Source organism: Genypterus blacodes, unplaced genomic scaffold, assembly GCF_046128005.1.
Source record: "Genypterus blacodes isolate CSIRO-AG114 ecotype Tasmania unplaced genomic scaffold, CSIRO-AGI_Gbla_v1 ptg000133l_1, whole genome shotgun sequence".
Classification (NCBI taxonomy): domain Eukaryota; kingdom Metazoa; phylum Chordata; class Actinopteri; order Ophidiiformes; family Ophidiidae; genus Genypterus; species Genypterus blacodes.
The window spans coordinates 6,647,500-6,670,291 of record NW_027466935.1 but is presented as its reverse complement, the minus strand read 5'-3'; the positions used below and the strand labels follow the sequence as shown (position 1 = coordinate 6,670,291).

Genomic DNA, 22,792 nt, shown 5'->3' with positions numbered 1-22,792 from the left:
TAACGAGGTACACATAGTATTTTTTGAAGTTTATTTTTTTGAGTATAACAATCTTATTCTTATTCACAACAGCGACAATACATTTTCAATAAATAAATGAATAAATATGAATTAGGATTTGAATGATACAGGATATTTTGATTGTCATTAGCAATACAAATGGCAGGTGTTGTAACGCGGTTACATGATTGGGTGTCTGCCTGTCTGGGCGGAGGCGTCAGGGCTCCGGGAGCCAATAGCAGCTCGCAGCTGTGGCTCACATGAGGAAAACTCCAGAGTGCGGTCAGACCTTGTTATGGCAGCGCGCGCTGATGAGCACGCATAGACCCCCTGTGGCGCCCCTCCGCCTCGCGCACCGCACTCTGGCTCTCCGCTCCGGCTCCTCTTCGGTTCTCTTCGTGTGTAGGAGGTTGAGACGGCAGCACGCGCGGACCGAGCACGCGGCCAATGGAAACAACTGCAACAAGTCTGTGGCGCGTGCACAAGCGCGTGCCCGCCACATCTGTCCGGACGCTGAGCTCAGTGGAGGATGAGGAGGATGAGTGGCCTGCTGCTGCTGCTGCCCGCACCCTGCGCGTGCTCATCGGTCAGTCTTGATTTAACACTCAAATCCTCTGGTTTATTGTTAGTTTAATTGTTGCTGTGAGTTTATGGCCCGTTATAACTGATACATGATTCCCGCGACCAGATGTTGGCTCAGACTGATGTTTATAACTATATAGATTAATTTACGTGTATTTTTGAACTATATGTTGTCAGTCAGTTGGATTTAGAAGTACACGTCATTGGATCGCCAGTTCACTCTGCACGAAACAATATTTTGTGAATGCCACAATTTCGCTGGTAATTCAAACTACACAAATTAGAAATCAAAGGCCTTATGGGTGGAATTGATTTGAGGAATACATGCGGTAAATTGATGCTTATCTGAAAAGTGATTCGATTGTTAATGCTTCCTTGCCGCTTCTCTTTGATTTTTGATGTAATTGCAGCTTTAGTTTTATGCAGATGGATTCTTCTCTCTCCTATTATTTAGGTCCGTTCCTTATTTAGGTCCGTTCCTTATTTAGGTTTCTACTTTCGTTGTAAAGCCTACATTATGGTCAATTATAGAAGCTGTACTTTGAGATGATTATTATTTTTGGGGGTCATTGCATAGTTAATGATGCTATTATTACTGCAATGAATAATTATTGCGTCATTATTATTATTTATTACAACTTGATCATCTTGGCCTATCTGATTAAATGATGTAATCTCAGCTCATGTCGTTGGTATGAATAGAGAGAGAGAGAGTTTGGTCTCAAACACTTTATTTCTTTATGATGTGGTTGTTTGTGTTTGTTTGTGTGGATTTTACAGCTGTCTTACATCGTTTTTCCATCGCACAATAAATGAAACCTTCTCATAATTCATAATTTTGTCCAAAAGGCAACATTTTAATCTATTTATTTTGTGGTTTATTTCTGTGTCAGCTATTATTGCATCTTTAAAACCACTTCTGCCATTACTACGGACTATAATTCCCGTCGTTGCGCTTTGTGCCTCTGCAGAGAGAAAATAAACTCCTGGATGTTGAATATTTATTTACATTCCAAAATAAATCAAACTGTCTTCATACGACATTATGACTTCATACAGCATCATCGTGGTGTCGGTGTACTGATCTCAGGCTCGTTTGCAGGAGCTGAGCCCTCCCTGCAGGCCGTGTGTGCGGGCTGCACGCTCTCCATCTCCGACCGCTTCTTGATGCGAGTGAACGGCGCCTCCTGGCACGAGCGCTGTGTGAAGTGCGCGACCTGCCAGCAGCCGCTCACCGCGACCTGCTACCTGCGGGACCGCAAGCTCTACTGCAGGGAGGACTACCAGAGGTACGGCACGCACACACACCTGCACACAGGCGCGCACACACACCTGCACACAGGCGCGCACACACACACCTGCACACGCGCAGACACACACGCGCGCGCACACACACGCACACATTCCATGGAGCTTTTCTCGATTGTAAGCAAGTTAAAATGAGAGAGATGTTATATGTTACATAATGTTTTGTATTAATCCTCATTATTTATTACTGACAGGAGAGTATCTTCTCTTTGAAATCATTTGTTTTCATTATTTCTCTCTGGGAAATTCGAATAGATTTTTTTCTTCAATTAATTAATTGTTTTTGTTATTAGACAAGATAAATCATATTTGAAATTTTGCATGGAAATTGCATTTTTATTTTGGTAAAATGGAGGTTAACATTTTAAATTTCTAAATACATTTACATTATCCCATGTCATAAAAATCTGAAATGTTGTCATCATTTTGCAATACATCGCAATTTTAAAGTCTATGTGTTATGTATGATAGGTACAGAAAACACCCAATCTGTGCATCAGGATTTATTTTGTGTGTGTGTGTGTGTGTGTGCGTGTGATGTGTGTGTGAGTGGGTGGGTGGTCCTGGCTCCGTGTTTTGAGGTCTGGGAAGACAGCAGGCAATCTGATTGGCTGCCAGGATTCCTTAAAGACTTTTGTTCGCTCTGATGCTCCCTATTGTTTCAGTGTCAGTGGTGAACAACAGGAAACATGGATCTCTCAGCAGCATCATGCTTGCTGATCACCTCAGGCCAGAGCCACACTGGCCACATCTCAATGAGTCTCATGAAAACAATCACAACTAGTATCAAAACTACTCAATATACCCAAACAATATACACTGTGCATTAATTATCGCGTGCGTGCGTGCGTGCGTGCGTGCGTGCGTGACATCCTGCTCTTCTTGCTTATGTTTGTTTGCAGTCTTTCATTGCTAGAATTGAAGGTTTTGTCTGTAAGTGCTTGCTTTCTGTTGTGTTGATGTCTTGGTATCCAAAAGTTGAAGATGATTTGTTGCTTTGGATAACATGTTTGTTTTTTTTAAACCTTGCAATCCTTCACATTATTAGATGTTTATTGTTAGATAAGTGGTACACGTGGTTGCTAATTTATGGTGAGAGGATTTTTTATAAACAATGGCTTAGTGGTGGTTAGTGCTGTTGCCTCAGAGCGAGAGAGTCCTGGCTTTAAATCTGACCGGGTCCTTTGCAGAGTTTGTTCTCCCTGTCTATGTGTGGGTTTCCTTCCTCTTCCAAAGTCACGCAGAATATACTGGCAACTCAGGACTGCCTGCAGCGGGAATATTCCTTGACTTCCCCTGTCACTTGTGGCCAAGTGCAGGACAATAGGCAACATGATCCAACCAGTAAGTGGCACCGGAGCACATAACTCCATTCAGGAATTGCCTCCCCCAAGGTTTCCTTCTTTTTTTCCTTATACATTAAGGTTTTCCTGGGAGTTTTTCCTCATCTTCCTAGAGAGCTTTTGGGTGGGGTCTGGAATTTTCCTGATGTTGTGGGCCTGTAAAGCCCTTTGAGACATGGCATGGGATATTGGGCTATAGAAATTACATTGACTTGACTTGACTTGGTTCTTTGGCCCTAAGATCAACATTACAGTTTTATTTACATTTAGCAGAACATTCTTTGTCATCCAGCCTGAAGGCAGGACTCCAGGTTGGAGATCCCAGAGTGATCGTTGGAAACATACTGTATATTTCAGCATTGTCTTTACTGCAGACTCCTGTGGGTATGTTTCCTCAAAGTGGCAGTGTTTTGTTTCGGAATGGAATTTTACATTTTCCCTTTTTACGATGGCTGCCGACTCTGAACATATAAGACACACTGGCTGTCCCGGGTTGTTACTGTGCGAGTTAATGCTTATTTGTGTGTCCATTCACCTTTAAATGGTCTGTTTTGAAAGTCAACTCTTCTTTAGCTGCAATCATTGGTCAAGAAGAAGCAACTGAATGACCCCTCCGTCTCTCTATTTCTTATCATATTTTAATATTAAATGTTTTTGGGTATAGTCAAAAGCATCTTGCGGTCCGGATTTGGGTCGCGGTCTACCTGTTGGTGACCCTTGCAATAGAATATTATGGCTTTGTTCCAGTGTCAGTGAATATTACGCCTTTTAGAACTGAGAAGAACCTGCTGAGTAATCCACACATCTTTCTGTAATGACCAATAATTCCTCTTTCCTCTTAAACGTGTGATCAGCAGTATCGTATTTCCCCCTGTAACTGTTTTGCTCCTTCACCTTCTGTGTAAGCGAGCCATCATTCATTCTCAAACAAGGAGGCATGTGGGCTAACATGCTGTAAAAGTGAGCAGGTTTATTAGTGAAACCAGAAGAACTGCTGTGCTAATCATGAATCAGAGAGGGGGGAAACCCTGCAGGTAAGCATCCCGGAGTAAATAACGAGAAGAATTCTAAATTTGTTCCATCCCCTGGGAGAAAAGGGTACATGACATAAACCCAAAGAGAGAACAGAGGAGACAGCCCCAGCTCAGACCTGAGTGGTACACCCAGCCTTCATGAATCCTTCAGATAAGATTTCATCGCCTCCTCAGCTTCCTAGCTCTCTTCAGTCGACCCCTGTGGCTTCTCCTCCTCCCACAGTCTCCATCGCACTAAAGATTTATGCTACTGGTCCGCTGACCGCACGTTGACTCTAGTGTAACGTCTGGAGGAGCAGAGGGAGCCGGTGTGTGATCTTGTGTTTGTCTTGTTTTGCTGTCTACTCCTCCTTGCACGTGCATGCTGTTTGTCAGCGTTTGTTTCTCCCTGCTGGACTCTTCCTCTGTTATACAGTTGTGCCTCCTTGTTCTGCTTCCCTCTCATTTAGCAATCGGACACTTACCTGTGTTACCAGCGTCACACCTGTTCCTCATTTACCCATTCGGTCACAAAGGTTAACCGACCACTTTCCCTATGTTCAGAGCTAGATCGTGAAATCCCCCTCTGCGTTTTTAAAACATTTTGAGTTACGTGAAACATGCTTGGAGTAATCAGTTAAACCAGGGGTTCTCAAACTTTTTCTTTCGCGCCCCCCTTTTATAGATCAGAAGTTTTTCGCGTTTGCACTGGTGCATTATGAAAGTTATCAAAGTGAGTTGGAGTAGGTGAATCCTGAGGTCACCAAATAGGACACTCTCTTCTCCTCAGCTGCATATTGAGATCCTGTCCATGGATATCGCATACATGTAACCTTGAACGTGTTTGACTTTGTGCCGAGGATACACAGCTCTCACTTTGGTTATACAAGGACGGGATGGCTCCTAGCAACAGCCCCAGTGCCCCATACTCCCACAGTACCCCCCCAGGGTTCCATGGGGGACAAAGTCTAAAGCATTGTCTAAGTCCACAAAACACATGTAGACTGGATTGGCAAACTCCCATGACCCCCACCAACAACACTGCAAGGGTAAAGAGCTGGTGGAGCACACCCTCTGCTCACCACCACCCCGCCCTGCCACTCTACGGTTACTGTCCCTGACCTTCATGCGACACTGGACTAGCCTGTCAACCAGAACTGCCCTACAATGTCCTGAGCCTTCAGCATCTTGGGGTGTATCTCAAACTCACCTGGAGTCTTGCCGCTGAGGAGCATCTTGACTACCTCAGCCACCTCTGCCAGGGATATGGGTGAGGCTTCTCCATAGTCTTCAGGCTCTGCCTCCTCCACAGGGGATGTGTAAGTCGGGTTCAGGGGTTCCTTAAAGTGCTTTTTCCATCGCCCTGCCTTCCCGCCTCTGAGTCAACCAGCTGAAAGTCCCATAGCCTCCTTGGACTCCCCCCACACCCAGAAGCCGCAGCCCATCTGGCCTTCCTCTACCTGTCTGCTGCTTCAGGAGACCAATCAAGCCTGAATCAAGCCTCCTCCAGCTTGGCGGCTTCCTTCACTGCTGCTGTCCACCAAAACAACATGTCAATCAAATGTGAAAATGCATGTTGAAGGCTTTCTGATCTGAATGAAGCCCAACCTTCCTGACAACAAATAAGGTTTGCTTGGGTCTGAGTGTCAATATATCAGAATATATCAATCTACCTTAGTGAATTGGAACATGTTATGAATGGAAGTTATAACAAGAGGGTCAGGAACATTTTGTCAGTGTTGTTGTTTGTGTGAGGTTTCAGCAAAGATTCACACAAGAGCAAACTCACGGTTTCAGCTCATTGTGTTGTGAGAGTAACAGGCCTCTGGTCCAGTGCAACCAGACACACAGCCTTGTGGTCCAGGCTTATATTCTGCATATATTTTGGTGTGTGTTTGGGTTGACATTGTCTTTGATCTCTTTCCAAGCTTTCAGCTCCATGTTAAACACTGGCTGTGAGTGTTTACATGTCTGATATTTGTGAATGAACTCGTGTGTAAATAAGCCGTAAACACCACAGCTGTGATTCACGTCTGCCAACACACACGTTTTAATGAGTGAGTTTTTTGATCATATACATTTATTGAAAAACTATTAATAAATACATGAATAGATGTACATACAGTTTGTAGATGCACATTTTAAAAGCGATTACTGGGGCTGCATGGCTCAGGAGGGTGGAGCAGTCATCTAGTTATTTGAAGGTTTCTGCTTTGATTCCAGGCTCCTCCTCCTAAGGAACAGATCGAAGTGCTCTTGAGCAAGACACTGAAACCCTAACTGCTCATGAATAAATCCACTTTAAGAAGGTTTTTAGTTTTTTTTTAAAGGTGTTCTAGGGTAGCAAACAACATACCAAAACGAGCAATAGAGCATGTTGGCATTAATAGTTTTTCACGCTGAGTTACAGCAGGTTGGAGACTGGTTCAGGTAACATTTCTTCCTTTCTGTAACGTCTCAGCTGATAAACAGAAGGCTGTTGGGTTTTATGCTCCAGATTGTTCTAAATTATGCAGCGCTGAAGGTGTAATTGTTTGTAGAGCAGACTGAAATAATCCCCTCAAAGCTGCACTTGGCAACTTTGCATTTTGGTAGCACCAAAAAAGCCAGTGGGAGGATAATCATTCACAGTAGATGTATTATCATGTGACCATGCTAAACTGCACACATCATGTTCATGTTTACCACCAACCGCTCCCCCCCTGCTTTATGTTAAACAACAGCACAGGGACACACAGTGAGTCCAGCTGTCTGCCTACAGCCAGAGAGAGTTTCTGGTACTGTTACAAACTCTTATTTCAATATTTTGTCTGAGGAAATCCAGGCCACTTCAACAGCACCAGATTGACTGGACTGCGCTTTTACGTGCATATGAAGAGCTCCGTAGCTGGGGCCGTAGATGATCGTTCCAACCTTCCAGAGCCAGACTGCCTCCCATCTCTGGTCTCTGGACTCAGTATCATGGTACCAAGGTGGTAAAAGACAGAGGAAAGCTTCCTCTCTACGCCTTCACTGAAACCTGGCTCACTCAGAACAGGAAAGATAAGAGGCGGTGGAGTTCTGGTGTATAATTTTTGGTTAGCAGGTCTACTGTGTGTGTACATCCATGTGTGTAAGTCATTTGGGCTGAGATGAGGATGTAATGTTTACTTTGGCCAGTGCTAAGAACTGCTGTGAAAATATACATTTCTAATCCCCCAGATAAATCCTTGTTATTTCTTCACTGGTCTAAAGAAATACATGAAAAAAGAGGTAATGAGTACGATGTTGACATGACACCTAAATCAGAATTACTATATAACTAAGTATGTCCCAGGAGCTGAGTTACAAACATCCTCCTAACAAGGGGTACATGATATCTGGGCTGTAGGAAATGCATGTGGAATCATAGAAATACAGGCAAAGTATCCCACAACTTGGGATATTTTAAGTGAAATGTATCAAATCCTTAAATTGGCAACATGATTGTTATGTCTTGTGGTTTCATTGTGTGTGAAATTCATATTACAAGCAGAGAAACATTTCCCTTGTTGTTTGGAGAAGCACTTTTTTGTAAGAGTAATGGCAATTCATAAATTAAATAGCTATATGAGAAATAATTGTCTGTATTAGGCAGTGACTGAACTCCGACAACTCCAGAGTGTGTTTTTGGAGCAATGGGCCTTTCCGGAATTCAGGCCGTCAGATATTTTCTTTATTTGACTTTGACACCAGCTATATCAATTAATAAAATAAAATATATAATTGCCTTTAAATACTCACCATCACTGGTATTAAAAACAGACATTATTATTCATGAAAGAATTCAAATATTGGTAATTTTATTGCATAAAATATTTATATTGGTATTTCATTTAAAAATGTCAGTATAGTTTAGTGCACATGCTGTTATGGTGACTTAAGTCACTTTTGAAAACTGTACTCAAGTGTTTAGAAATCATCATAAGCAACTGTTAAGGGAAAAGAAGTGATCTGCTAATTAAACTTATTATAGTATAGAAATGGAATCTATATACTGACTTGCGATGATTTGTTTTGGATGGTAAGGAAAGGCGGTGGTATCATGTCTGACCTGAGGATCTTATAGCTTCTCTTGGTGCTGTGACAGACTTTCTTTCCTTCTTTCTTTTTCTCTCTCTGCTTGCTGCTTGGCAGCAGTTTTCCTTCTGGTTTGAGGCCAAGGGAAGACAAACACTGCTCCCCTCCCCCTCTGTGCCTTTTACAACTCTGCGCCACTCTACATCAGAACGACAGTCTGCTCGACCTGCTTCTTCAACTCTGCTAATGAGGGCCAGGTTTTACGTGGTGTTAACTCTGCACACGTATTCACAAGAGGCTGCCAAACGGAGACCGGGTCCGTTTGAAGCTTTGGTTATGCATGTACGCTTGTATTAATGCGCACATTACCAGGAAGCAGCACCTTCAAAGATATAGGTGACAGTAAAGCCAATTACTTGCCGTGTCTCCACCCATCAGTGTGAAGAGGGAAGATCTGATTCTACCCAAATGTGTCCTTGAAAACACAACTTTCAAACAGGACTGCTTTGAGCCAGCATGAATTTCAGACTTAATTATACAGAAATATAAAAGGAAATCAGATAATATAATGAGGTTGTTTACATCGGAAAGGCACAGTTTCCTGTACAAAATCAGCAATGGCCCAGTGTCCATCCTTCACTGTAGCGTCTCTATAATCTTCTTTACTGGACCAGCAGACATCACTGTGCCCTCCTGATGACATTGTGAACCAGCTGAAAACACTAACCTTCCTGAAGAGTAAAATGTTGATCTCTTTTTGTTTAAGCCTCTTTCACTCTGGCATTGCACATTATTGGCAGACAAATGTTGGGGCAACTGTTCTGGATTTGGTTTATGCACGATGTCAGACTATTCCCGGGTATTTTGTTTGTTTTCACACACATTCTGGCATCCTGGGGCAGTCCCATAAGGACGAATTGTGACATGTGACACAATGTGTGGCACTAAGCCAACACACACGTCCATGATGCATAAGAAAAGCACGAAGACCATGAACACAACATTATATTTAATTAGTTCACCAGGACAACCTTTGCGATGTTCAACACTCTGGGTGCTGGTCTGAAGATCGAGATACCGATTCTCACCCACCTTTACAGCACTGCCTGTGCCTTTGTTCAAACACATACAGTGCATTCCACCATTGACTCCAGCAATGTTACCAGGTTTTTATTCTGAAATCAAATCGTCCTTTATTCTGGCTCTGGCTTCCCCCAATATGGAGGCAAATCTAGAAAAAGTAAGCTTTAGCTAAACCTGAAGTGCTGTAGTTTAAAGACAATGAATGCCCTTCACGACGATTGCAGTTTTGGCCCTCACATTGCCCCCTAGTGGATATAGTTGGGACTTTAGACAGCAACAAGTGTGAGGACGACAATGGGGACTGTAAAACAGATCTGTGCTCTTTTTTGCATGGATGAGCTGAGCTATAACATGTAGCCTGTAGATCTGCTACAACCTCACAAGAGGGTTTCATGTTAAAGATGTACAGGATGCTCTATAGTTGCTGTCAGATGCAGTAAAAATATGAATTTAGTGGAGAGCAGTAGAGGGTGTCATACACTGAAATCCCACAGAACTGGAACTTGAAATGAGTATTGAATGCTTCCCCTTCTGACCGTGAGTCAGTGAGCCTGTTGTCTGTCCAGAAGGAGGATGAATACGTCCCTGTGATATGTTTGGATGCTGACGGACATGAAGTTGAAGTGCGTCCTCCGAGGATCTGGCAGCCTTACACGCTGACTCTTGAGCTTTGGCTGAGCAAACAGCACAGCCCCAGTCTGCCAATCCTGCTTTTATTTTCCCTGCCTCCCTCACAATACTCTTTTGATTACTCCGGCTAATTAAAACTCCGACAAGCTGCCACCCACACACCCACCCGGCCTCCTCCATGAGCTCACCCAGGTCCCTAAGGAGGGAGAACAAACAAGAGAACACTAAAGGAACACACACAGTCTGTTTTATCCCCTCGTCGTTTCTCCAGCACTCTTATCCTCTTTAATCCTGTATCTCTTTCTGCTTGTTAAGCAGTGTGGGGCACAGGCCACAGGGCCGCAGGGTCAAGGAGGCCCCCTCCAAAGAGGCGGCCCAAAGCTGTGGGGAGCCACATCCTTCCTCAACCGCTCTGCTCCGGGGTTTTATTAAGCTAGCGCCCTCTAGAGGATGCAGGGTTCACTTGGCTTCAAACGACAAAACCGGACAAACCATTTTTACAGCCTTATCAGTGATGAGATAGAAGTATTACATTACTGTCTCAGGATAGAGAGCAGGGATGGTTGCACTCTTAGAAGCTTTGATATACTCGGCTTATTATGCCTATTGTTTGTTGATATTTATGTGTGTTGGATGGATCGTAAGACAGACGGCAAATTTACTGACAAAATCGTATTTTAATAAAAGCATGTATACAGCTTAATCAGAATTTTGCCCTTGACTGCAGTGAGGACAAATACGGATATTGAGTTCATGTAAACATACTAATTGTAGCAATAACAGAAAGAGATGTGACAATGATCACGGCAGGTTTCTACAGGTCCACATGAGTTCTCCAGCATCATCAAAGTCTTAAGCATCACAAGAACAACCACACAGCAAGCTCACCAAAGAGAGACAGAGAGAAAAGCTGAATAGAGACAGAAGAGGAGGAGGAGGAGGAGGAGGAGGAGTGCAGCTGTCCAAACACTATGCTCTCATGTACCTGCCTACCTCCTTCCGCCTCCACTCCTCCTATCATCCCTCTGTTCTCCCTCCCATCTCATTTGTATTCTGTTGAGCCATCTGAGGCACCGGTCATTCCATTTCATTTCATTAGTTTGTATTTGAACTTTACTTAGTTTGAATCCGTTTCGTTTCGGTTTAGTGTTATGAGTTTCCTGACCATTTCTGTTTAAGTTTGAATTTTCGGGTTGAAGATTTAGTTTTAGGTTTTAAAAAGGACTAGCAGAAAAAGAAACACAACTCAAAAGTTATTGTGAATCAGTGGCAAAGCTTTAATAAACAGAGCCATAAAAATATCCATTCACCCTGCCAAAAACAAATCATATCACCGTCCCTTTATACTCCTCTTCTTTTCTATTCTATACATATTTCTATTTTAGAGTGAACATCCACTCTCTATACCCTTTGATTGCACAACACTGTACATTACAGAAAGGAGTGAAATAAGTGAAATATGCTCTATGCCAGTCTATGGAGTCTGTGTGTTTAACATTCACATACTACATACAGAATGTTTGTATAATCCTCCTTCCCGCATGTAAGACACATTGCTAAAATATGATCAATTCTAAATATTAATGATGCAGAGAAGATTATTCTGTGATATTTCTTTCACTGGCATTTCCCTTACGATGATCAGACGTAATGTAAAGTTGTGTAAAGCTACCGTATTTGGAGTTGATTTGGGATTCATTTGATGAGATATGTTAATAGGTAAGGAGATTTGCAGTAAGAGTGAACATCAGTAATATTTCCGCATTATCAACATCACATCCAAGGAAGTTTTGTGTGCCCACTTCCTTTCTTTGAAGAGCACAGTTTGGTTCATTAGGTGGTTGTGGGGAGCGGTTGGAAAAATGGGATTCATTTTGTGAGCAGACCTCCAGTGGGCTTATTACAACATCAATCACTAAAAGTCCCAAACCTTTATTTCATTACTGTGGACCCATCTGGTTTCCTTATCCTTTTTGATAAAGATAACGAGCATTTCTGTGCTAATTTGTGACTTTACTCAGGGTAAACATTCAGCTTTCATTCACATAATTGATTGAGATATAAGTAAATGACTGAAACCACTACTTACTGCTGGTGTATTAACAGAGGAAGAAAGGAAACAGGCCTTTACATGACATTTACATCTTACATCATTGTGCGTTCTTTGTTTATCTGGTGAACATATCTGGAGACAGATCGCATTTAAATGCAGTGCAGAGATTCTTCATTGTTTCAGCTGTCATTTTTGGTAAGCCCATACATTAACTCCGGTCTTTGTCTTTGCAGGTTGTTTGCTTCCAAGTGTAATGGCTGCATGGAACAGATAGCACCCACTGAGTTGGTGATGCGTGCTGTGCAGAGCGTGTACCACCTGAGCTGCTTCTGCTGCCGTGTGTGTGAGCGGCAGCTGTGCAGAGGAGAGCAGTTTGTCCTGAAAGAAGGTCAGCTGTTGTGTAAGAGCGACTATGAAAGAGAGCACAAGTTGCCAAGCACCGTCAGTTCGGACGCCTCAGACTCAGGTAAGCCTGGCACACACTGTTTACAGTCACAAAGCTCTGGAACAGTTTACTACATTCACTTTAGGTCGGTTAGGTTGGTTTAAACCAGAATGTTATACAGCACTTTGGTCAACCTGGCATTGATGTAAATGTGCTTCATACATTAAATAAATAAGCTTGAAGAATTTGTTTTCTTGCTGACAGATAAGAGTGAGGATGAGGGGGTGGAGGTGGAGGTGAAGGCAGAGAAATGTCCTGGATCTCAGGGGAAAGACAACTACGACAACAAAGACCCTCGGCGGCCAAAGCGGCCCCGAACCATCTTGACCACCCAGCAGAGGAGAGTCTTCAAGGCGTCATTCGAGGTCTCTTCCAAACCCTGCAGGAAGGTGACCACAAACACTTTCTGCTCTTTCTTCTCATGTTTAAGGCGCCATTATACCTCAGAACTCTATGAGCCATTCACCATAATGAAGTGCCAACTCCAAAAATACCAGGCACAGTTAGCAATTTTGAGCAGGGACCAATCATATGTATTGATAATGAAACTACACAAATGTCGACCAGCCAGTGAAATCTCCAGGAAAAGCATGAAACATATCTTATGTCGTGGAGATGCTGTAGCAAATCTGGAGCCACTCACTGCCTTTGCAAGTACCTTGTTCCAGAGTAACATCTAGACAGATTAGACATCAATGGAGCTCTTATTGAATAACTTCATCATAATGTTAATCAAAGTGTGACTGTGATTTCAGGTGAGAGAGACGCTGGCAGCTGAGACAGGCCTCAGTGTGCGAGTGGTCCAGGTCTGGTTCCAGAACCAGAGAGCCAAGGTCAGTAACAGTACAACAAACAAAAGAAGGGCTCATCAGACTGCAATTCCCAACCTGTCAAGCCCAGTTGGAGTATAGTTCCCAAGGATTTCTTCACTTTGGGATGTTGGTGATGTGGGTGCTAAGTTTGGTTCTGTTATTCTGCACTTGCTGACTGACTGCCACATACAGACAGTACCCAAATTAGGAATGTTCGACTTATGAACATGTCATACTTATGCACTGACCTCCATAACACCTATTATTATATAAAAAAAAAATAATGTGTACTAACGAATGGGCAGAACTACTTTGCACCCATGGGAATGAACGGATTCAGATCTGTAATTTGTAGAGAATGCCACCAATGTTAAATACTGTTTTCCACCATTTTGTCTTCTCTCCTCTTTCCTCTTGTTTGTGTCAGAGATTTGCTGATTTGTGTTGAATCAGACACAATGATATGAATGGGAAAGCTCTTTTTGATGAAGGTGTTGGACCAATTACCATAAACAAAGCTGCTTTATTTATATATTCCTTTTATTTTGCAGATTAAGAAATTAGCCCGCAGACAACAGCAACAGCAGGAGCACCACAATAAACAAAGACTGGGTCAAGGTGAGGATGCTTGCTCTGCTTTATGCTTTGTGCCTGAGATGTGGACAGATCTTCCTCCCTTAAGGGCGATTTCCTTTTTTAATTGAATGACATTGACTGTACTCTGCTGTTGCTGGGTTCTCAGATGCTTTAACCAGTTACTTAGAAACTGTATCTTCTGTATCTAATTGACGACGCAGCTTGTAAATGTACTGTTCTGTATGATTTTCCATGATTGACATGTCTCCAAGCGAACGTGTTTGTGGAGGTGAACATGCAGTCTTATTGCTCTGACGGCAGATATGAACAGTTTAGATAAGTGGCTGCTCACTGCTTTGGCAAGCACAGTGTCTGTATGTTCATGGAGCTCCATAATGTCAATATTGGCACAGTAGCAGGCTTTATTATAGCTGAAGCTGTAACCAAACTAACTGAGCACTCCTGCGAACGGAGACGGTTTGAAGTTGACGTTGAGATGACGTGAGATGTTCTGTATGAGTTTACATTCACCATCTTTAACAGTGGACAACTTCCTAATACTAGGAGACTTTAACATTAATTTCTCCACCCTTATTGATTATTTTGTGTGTGTGTGTGTGTGTGTGTGTGTGTGTGTGTGTGTGTGTGTGTGTGTGTGTGTGTGTGTGTGTGTGTGTGTGTGTGTGTGTGTGTGTGTGTGTGTGTGTGTGTGTGTGTGTGTGTGTGTGTGTGTGTGTGTGTGTGTGTGTGTGTGTGTGTGTGTGTGTGTGTAGAAGGCCTGCTCAGTTCCTTTTCAAGACGCGGGTCTGTGATCCATCAGCAGAAGTTCAGCAGCTGCAGCCCTGACTCCTTCCAGCAGGGTCTCACCCCACCGCAGATGCCAGGAGATCACATGAACCCGTACGGTGAGTTTGTTTGGTATAACAAGTAAGACTCCTGGGTCTTTGTTGTATGTTTCTCCTTTTTCAAATGCATGTTTAGGTAGTTGGTCCTACAAATCCTACAGAAATCAGTGTGTGAGTGAATCTGCCCTCTCTGCTTTTATCAGGCAGTGATTCCGTTTTCCACGACTTTGATAGCGATACTTCCCTGGCGAGTCTCAGTGATTGCTTCATGGGCACAGACAGCGGCTCCTTGCAGGCTGGAGCAAGAAACCCCATCAACTACCTGTACTCAATGCAGAGTTCCTACTTTGCAACCTGAGACCACCAATGGTTCTCAATGTTCAGCTACAAGGGAAACATCATTCACAAGCTGAACCCCCTATTATCACCCAAATACAGTTTCATTAAACTACAAAATTATTAACTATTCAATTAATCATCCAGATTTCTTAAAGCTGATGTGCAAGCCTGCTTTTGTTCCTAGTTCCCTGGCTGTGTTCCCCCCTTTTTCCAGTGCTTTTCCGCATTAAAATGTGATCTCTGTATCCTGCTAAGTCATTTGGATAATGACATCTGATCTTTTGTAACAAAGCGTTCTAGTTATTTGGATTTTGTAGCATTAGGATTGAAGTCGTAGGAAACTGTTACCACATGTGTGTCTGTCTGACCCGTCTGGTAAATTGGATTGTATTTGGAATACTGTACTTTACTTTTTCCTTACTGGCCCTAATTCTCCATCATACAATGGAAAGAAGGGGGAAGTGTGCTTCGTCGGCAAATTTAAGTTGGATTTCAAATTAAATGTGTGAAACATAACACGCAGTATTACAGTTTGACATGTAGTAGTTCTTCCTAATGGGAAAAATCTGAAAATCCAGTTTTAATGACGTAATGATAAGTGATACATGTCTTTGAATGTATATAATGTACAGTGTTTACTTAGTGTTCTTAAACATTGTACATGTCAGCTACAATGCACAATGATTTATTTATTTGTCAACACACATAGAATAAACTGCAGAAGTAATATTTAAAAAATGATGATCTCACTGTAAAAACCAAAAACATCCTCATTCTTTGTCGTGCTGTCTGTAAAATAGTGTTGCTGTATTTATTCTTAAATGAGTTTTTAAATCTTTGTTTGCTAAATTACCAAAGTTGTTGGTACTTCAAATAAAATTGATTCTGTTGAGTCCTTTGTCCTTGATCATTTGAAATGATAATGGAATAACAGCAGGGTTTGGTGTGTGAGAGTAAGCAAAGAGGACGCTAGGACACACAGCTCAGGCTTCTTTATCTTGGGCTATAGGATCTCACACTACAAGGCTTCTTAATAGTTGTTAAAAGTAGGAAATATAATATTTTAACCTATTTCTGTAAAGGCACTTTGAGCTACATTCATTGTATGAAAGGTGCGGCACAATTAAAGATTGGAGGAGGAGGAGGAGAAGAGAAATACACAGGTATTAGCAGGTGAGAGTTTAGCCGGAGGAGACACCTGGCAGATCCTTCATCACTCTGAGAACAGATCAGTCCATCTCTAACACACACTAAGATCCAGCTTGATAACCTGCTGCACTTTTCTTATTCTTTCCCCAGCTGTGCATGGCTGAAAAACATACCTGAGGGCGAGGCCATAGTCAGTTAGATGGTCACCTTGGTCCAGATCTCTGTAATTATGAGTGAAAAGTAAAAATTAATGATATTAATAAATAATAATATGGGAACAGGTTACATATTAAGTTAGGTGTTTGGGTGGTAGACATATCAAAGACTCCAGGATCCAGTTAGCCCTCCATGGAAAGGTCATATATAGAATAGAATAGAATAGAATAGCTTTTATTGTCATTGTATATGATAATACAACAAAATGCATTTGTGCTGTGCCTGAATCTTTGAACAGTAATAAATAACAGCAATAAACTATAAATAAACAACTAACACACAGTTCCATTCATACATTAGAACATGAGTAGTCCCACAGCTCAAGATGTCCCAATAGCTCAAGATGTCTCCTATGACATGTGACATCCCATATGACATCATGACATCACATATGAAATGATGACATCACAACATGTTTTGATGATTAATTGCTGTTGCTTTGGCATTAACTGATGATCATAACTTCAGGGTGTCTGTTTCTGACTTATTTTACATCATTTCAGTGAGCCACAAAGTGAAGAAGGGGAGGGAAAATGTTCTATCAACACACACACACACACACACACACACACACACACACACACGGGTTATACTCAATAATGGATGTGTGTCATGTATAATATAGGGAGTGGAGTTTAATTCAATTTTATTTTGAACATTCATGTTATAGTAATTAAAATTGAATTTAATTAAAGCATTTGTGCACAAAATGGCTAGCGGTTGTGTTTTTTGAAATTTGGACATAATTTCTGCTTGTTTTCGGTGAAATAGTTTTCTTGAAATTGCTTCTTTAAATCGTCCAGAAATTGTTTTTTCAAAACTTTTGTCTGCTTTTTCGAGTTGATCTGAAATGTATGATTGGTGGATTCATTCCACTCAACTTGTCCTCGTCACAGTATCGAGCCTTACTAAAGTTACTCAATAGTTCAAGAAAGTCACAAGGTTTCAGTTTGTTTTCTCACAAACTTCAACTTTTGTTTTAAATATAACCCTACACACAACCTCAGCATAATCAGCTGTTTAACTGAGTCCTTACATCATAAAAAGGCCGTATGTCAGGGTTAGATTTGGGTTATCAAACAGAACCTTCATTTGATCTACAGCTTCATAAAATTCAAGTGAGGCGGCAACAATATTCACACGCAATGCAACAGATCCCCCCCTCCTCTTTGTATCAGCAGTGAAGGAAAATGAGTGGAATAAGCCAATTTGTTCCGCTCCGTCAAGCGACTGGATGAAAGACAAACAGCCACCTCCTTGCCAAACAATTGATAATAAAAATGACCCGTATACATGAGAGAAAGACAAAGAATCAGACAGACAGCTTCATGGTTCGAATCTACTCAGGTGGAAGAAACGGAGAGAGACAGATTTCATGACGGAACCTGCTGCCCAACAACGTTTGTCTTTACTGTTACTGACAAACATTTCCAGGTGAGTCAGAGGCTGAGGTGACTGACGGCTTAGCACACTTCTATCATCAACACACTGACTATAACAAAGTTCTTACTCCGGCCCCTCACACACAATAACAAACACACTATGCACTTTACAAGAGGTTGCTGTATATTGCACTTCTGCTTATTAATTAACTTGTACACTGAATTAACTTTTTTCAATTCATTAAAAAACTGACAAAAGTTCAAGCACCATTGAAAAATCAGAGAGAAATAGCATCTAAGACAAACTGGGAAAAGTCGAAATGAAAATGTCTGGTTTTACACTCTTAGGGCTGATTAGGGGAAATGGAGAACAGGTGTGGGCACTGATGACCACTGATTGGGTGAAAAGAGTGAGGCTGATACAGCGTGGGGATACACACACACTATTAGGTAAGAGAGAACCTCTGCTGTATTAAACCATCTTTGAACTTTTGTTTGAATGGATGGCGTTCTGTGAAATGTAGAAGAATCATGATGAAGTTGATATGAATCCAAACACATCAGTGCAGACTGTCTGGAGCACTATAAGCGTCTATGAGGCACAAATCTCTGGAAACTCTGGAACAGAAACATGCAGGGCAAAGGTGCTCCGTGCCATTAAACACCTCGGCTCGTCACTGCCCTGCAGATTTACAGGAACACTAATCCTCACACATACCAAATTCTTTGGCACTCACATGTGCGTTTGAGAGACAGAAAGTATCTCTGGCAGGTGTCCCTCAGGGTTCAGCTCTCAGTTCACTGAGGAGGTGTGATAGTCAATCACTGCCTTTCTCTGCAGCTTATCACTGTGATGATCTGACATCACAGGTGTGAGTGAACACCGCATTCAGGCTGCGTAACACCCTGAGGAGAGTTCTGCTGTCTGAAGGAGCTCGCCGTCGGCTGCTGACCCTGAGTGAAGACAATACATCCCAGCCTCCACAGATCTCAGTCACATTAGCACCATACCTGTCCTCGTGTGGAGAAAGACTCTGTGTGAGACTGATGAATGGCTGCCGGAGGGTAGTTCACATTTTTGGGTATATCCAAACTAACACAGTGACAGGTAGATATTTCTTTAAAGCCAAACTTTGATGTTGGAGTGAATTTAACTACTAATAATAAATGTTTTCTATTAATTGTCATTATTGAATTTCTTCTTTTTCATAAGGAAGTACTAAGTAGCTTTATTCTACAAAAGTACAATATGATTTTGACCTGATATTTGTGGTGTACAAAATACACATTACCCAATTTTATATAATGGAATATACTAACAACAAATAAAACTGTCAAGGTTTCATTTTCTGACTGACTTGAGTACAGGGTCTGTTGTACATCATTCTAATAGAAACCAAATGGTGACTGGGACGTAGCTCTCATGAATGTTATCATTATCTCCTTGCCATTAGAAAACTTCAACTCATCTCGGCACAGAATTGGACTTTACTCTCATCTTCCATTGTGCCGAGAAACCTGTATTTATGCCACCTTAGCAGACATTTTACCAGTCAAGAATAATCAGGACTCCCAAATAATTTGCCTTTTTGGAAAGAGACTTTTATATGGGACAAAGGGATTTCATCATATTATTTCAATAAGATCAAGAGCACTCATACCATTGCACTGTATGTTCTTCACATCCCCCTGCTTGTCTGCCCCCTCCTGATGCCGTCCCCTTCAGAATATCTCCCAATTCATACATTCTTCCAGATTCCTGAAGTCAATCTGCTCCTCTCCCTCTCCTGCTTAGTCCAAGTTCATAACAAGTGCTTAAAAAAGATGTAACCATAATGTAAAGTATATATTATTATTCAGGAATTCATACACACAAAACTAATCCAACTATAACATTTCTATGGCAGAAATTGGCCAAAATATGATATTAACAAATTAATGTCAAACCTACCAAAGCTCAATACTGACCCCTTATGGAGATAATACATGTCATACCATGTGCTCTCCATTGCAGCAGTCATTGATTCCCTCACTGCATATTCCTATGTTGATACATTAGTTTGTGTTACAATGAATTATTTATAGAAAGTCATCCAATTGTCAATTATTAGAATTGTACCCTTTGAACACTGAGAATAATCCAGTCAGTAAATGTAGGTCAACATAGATCTAGGAATACTGCTTTTGTTAGCATGTCTGGACTCATATTGATTCATTTCCTTCATTTGATTGTGTTTAAACATATCAATGGGTGAATTAAACCCAATCTATAACTATTAAAACACATCCAAGCATAATCTAAAAACACAAATACAGAGACAGCAGGTAAATTGGGAGCTGAAGAGGGCAAACATCTACGAGGTGAGCGACTACCATGTATAAGCATCTGACATGACATGAGGAATCCCCCAGGGATCTGTTCTCAGACCACTTCTGTTTTTCTTTAATTGCTGTGTATGGGCTAAATTCGACTGAACAACTGCATTGATTAGAATAGAATAGAATAGAATAGAATAGCTTTTATTGTCATTGTATATGATGATACAACGAAATGCATTTGTGCTGTGCCTGAATCTTTGAACAGTGATCAATAACAGCAATAAACTATAAATAAACAACTATAAATAAATAATAAATAATAAATAACAATAAATAAACAACACACAGTTCCATTCATACATTAAAACATAAGTAGTCCCACAGCTCAAGATGTTCCAATAGCTTAAGATGTCTCATATGACATGTATCGACATCCCACATGACATCACGACATCCCATATGACATCATGACATCACAACATCACACCCCAAATGACATCACATGTCCCTTGCCCCATATGACATCACATGACATCATAGCTGAAGATGCTCAATATGTCCCAATGTGTCCCAATGTGTCAATGTGTTGATTACATGATATGATTACAATCGTATTGCAGGAAATACCCAAGGAAACCTGATAACCAGATGACCAAATCAAGAGCCCTCTACTCCTACAGTATGGAGTAGCTGCTGCAATCACACTAAGGTTGTGTGTGTATGTGTGTGTGGATGTGTGGGTGTGGGTGTGGGTGTGTATGTGTGTGTATTGTCTATTTTTTAGGATTATGTTAACACATTGGTTGCAAGTTATCAGTTGATCTTTTCTGCTTTGATTTGTGCTTCCTGGCCTGTGCACATGTTACACTGAAGATAACCGGCATCTTGCAAAAACACTTCTGCCACCTAGTGGTAAGGTACTGCATTTTACGCCATTTAAAATTTGTGTCTTAGACTTTTCTTATTAAGAAAATTATAAAAGAGAAGAAGAAATGAAGAGAGACAAAAACAGACACTTGTGCTTATGTGAAAAGAAATGGAGATATGAGCGGCACATAGTGTATCAAATGTGATTCTGTATGGAAAAGAGTGAGTTTAAGTGAAATGTATGTTCAAAGAGCATTGCAGCATTTGAGGATGAGCAGCTCACACTTATTAATAACTAAGTTGTTGTCATGGCAACCTCTCCTGACTCAGGACTCGCATGTTATATTTACCTATATGTCTTGATTTACTCTCTCTGTCTGACTGTCTGACTAAAATGGGAACGTCAGCCTCCTGTAACACTCCAAGTTCATCAGCCTGTTCTAATCCACCAGAGATAATCAATACCTCAATCATCAAAATAATATGGGAACATGTTACATAGTAAGTGAGGTGTTTGGATGGTCGCCATATCTTGAACTCTCCAAAACTGCCAAACTGGACAAGCAGAGTGTTCTCAGTCAGTGGGATCGCCAACGCGCTTTTCGGTTGATTGTCTTATTTATTCACTACAAAACATTTTCCAAGTTTTCTCAGATTAAATGAACTCCTTTATACCTTTGGTTTCATAGTGGATGCAGTTTTATAAAGGCAATCCTGCTGTTCCTGCTGTGCTTTACTAAACAATGAGGCCAATACTGGCGGGTCCAGCTGGCGGCCAATCAGCAGAGCTCCCTGCTCTGTCAGTGCACGGGGCCCCTGTGCCCTTCTGCAGCCTGTAAAATGAGCTCTCTCCCCCATTTCTGACACTGATCTGTTTATTGTTTTATAAGGAGTTCTTGCTTTTGCTCTGCTGACATCATTTGAAAGTATATGGAATAATTTTAGCCCTGAAACCAAAGCTTCCATTACCAGACATTATACATTAATAACAGCAGGTCCCTGATGACAGCGCAGCATACAGGGACCAGCGCGGTGCCATAAACATTCAAGATGGCTGACACCTGTCTGCAGCTACATTAACAACTTGTTGGAACACCAGCAGTGTAAAGAGCTTTGTCCTTTAGTGACCCACAATGTTTCAGGTAAGTCTGAAAGATGTTTGTCACCAGCATGTGAGCTGAAATTATGGATTTGTATGTTCCTAAGCAACCAGGTACAAATTTTGAGCAGAAACTAATTGTGACATATGAGACAAATGACAGGTCTGTTTAAAAATAATTTCAAGCTATGTGTTATTGAAACATGATGTTTATATGCAACTGCAGGATTTATTGCATAGTGCAGTGTGGAGGTCCAGGTGGTGGGTGGTTAGTCTGAGCAAAGCTACTTTCAAAATAAAGCTTTTCCAACTACAAGTTACTCATGATTTAAATGTATTGGGCTGACTCTTACTTTGCAAATAAGGAAAATAGGACACAACGAATAACTGATGGTTTAAATCCCATCTCAGGAAAGTCACACTGTTCAGAGGCTCCACATTTGGTCCATTGATTGATTGAGAGAACTGAGGAGAAGCAACTGAGAAATATTCTTTAAAAACATGTATGCAGAAGTAGAAACCACTACAAAAAACTATGATGATCTTCAGAGATTTATGTGCAATAATAATGTCATACATATGGAATTAAACCATTCTCAGCTAAATGTCATAATTCTATCCAATGCTCCAGTAGTTTCTGATTGCACGTATTCACTTTGATCCAAAAATACAGAATCATCACTTCAATCAATC

The 22,792-nt window shown here is 41.4% G+C and overlaps 1 protein-coding gene across 1 annotated transcript; it reads left to right on the top strand.

The window, feature by feature from the left end:
* The first annotated feature begins 447 nt into the window (after positions 1–447).
* On the top strand, positions 448–15,867 carry LOC143010999 (LIM/homeobox protein LMX-1.2-like). Its single transcript, XM_076163642.1, has 8 exons — positions 448–586; positions 1,673–1,871; positions 12,284–12,516; positions 12,700–12,884; positions 13,251–13,328; positions 13,859–13,925; positions 14,657–14,788; positions 14,932–15,867. The coding sequence occupies exons 1-8, from the start codon at positions 448–450 to the stop codon at positions 15,084–15,086; spliced, it is 1,188 nt and encodes a 395-aa protein (XP_076019757.1). The 3' UTR covers positions 15,087–15,867.
* Positions 15,868–22,792: the final 6,925 nt, after the last annotated feature.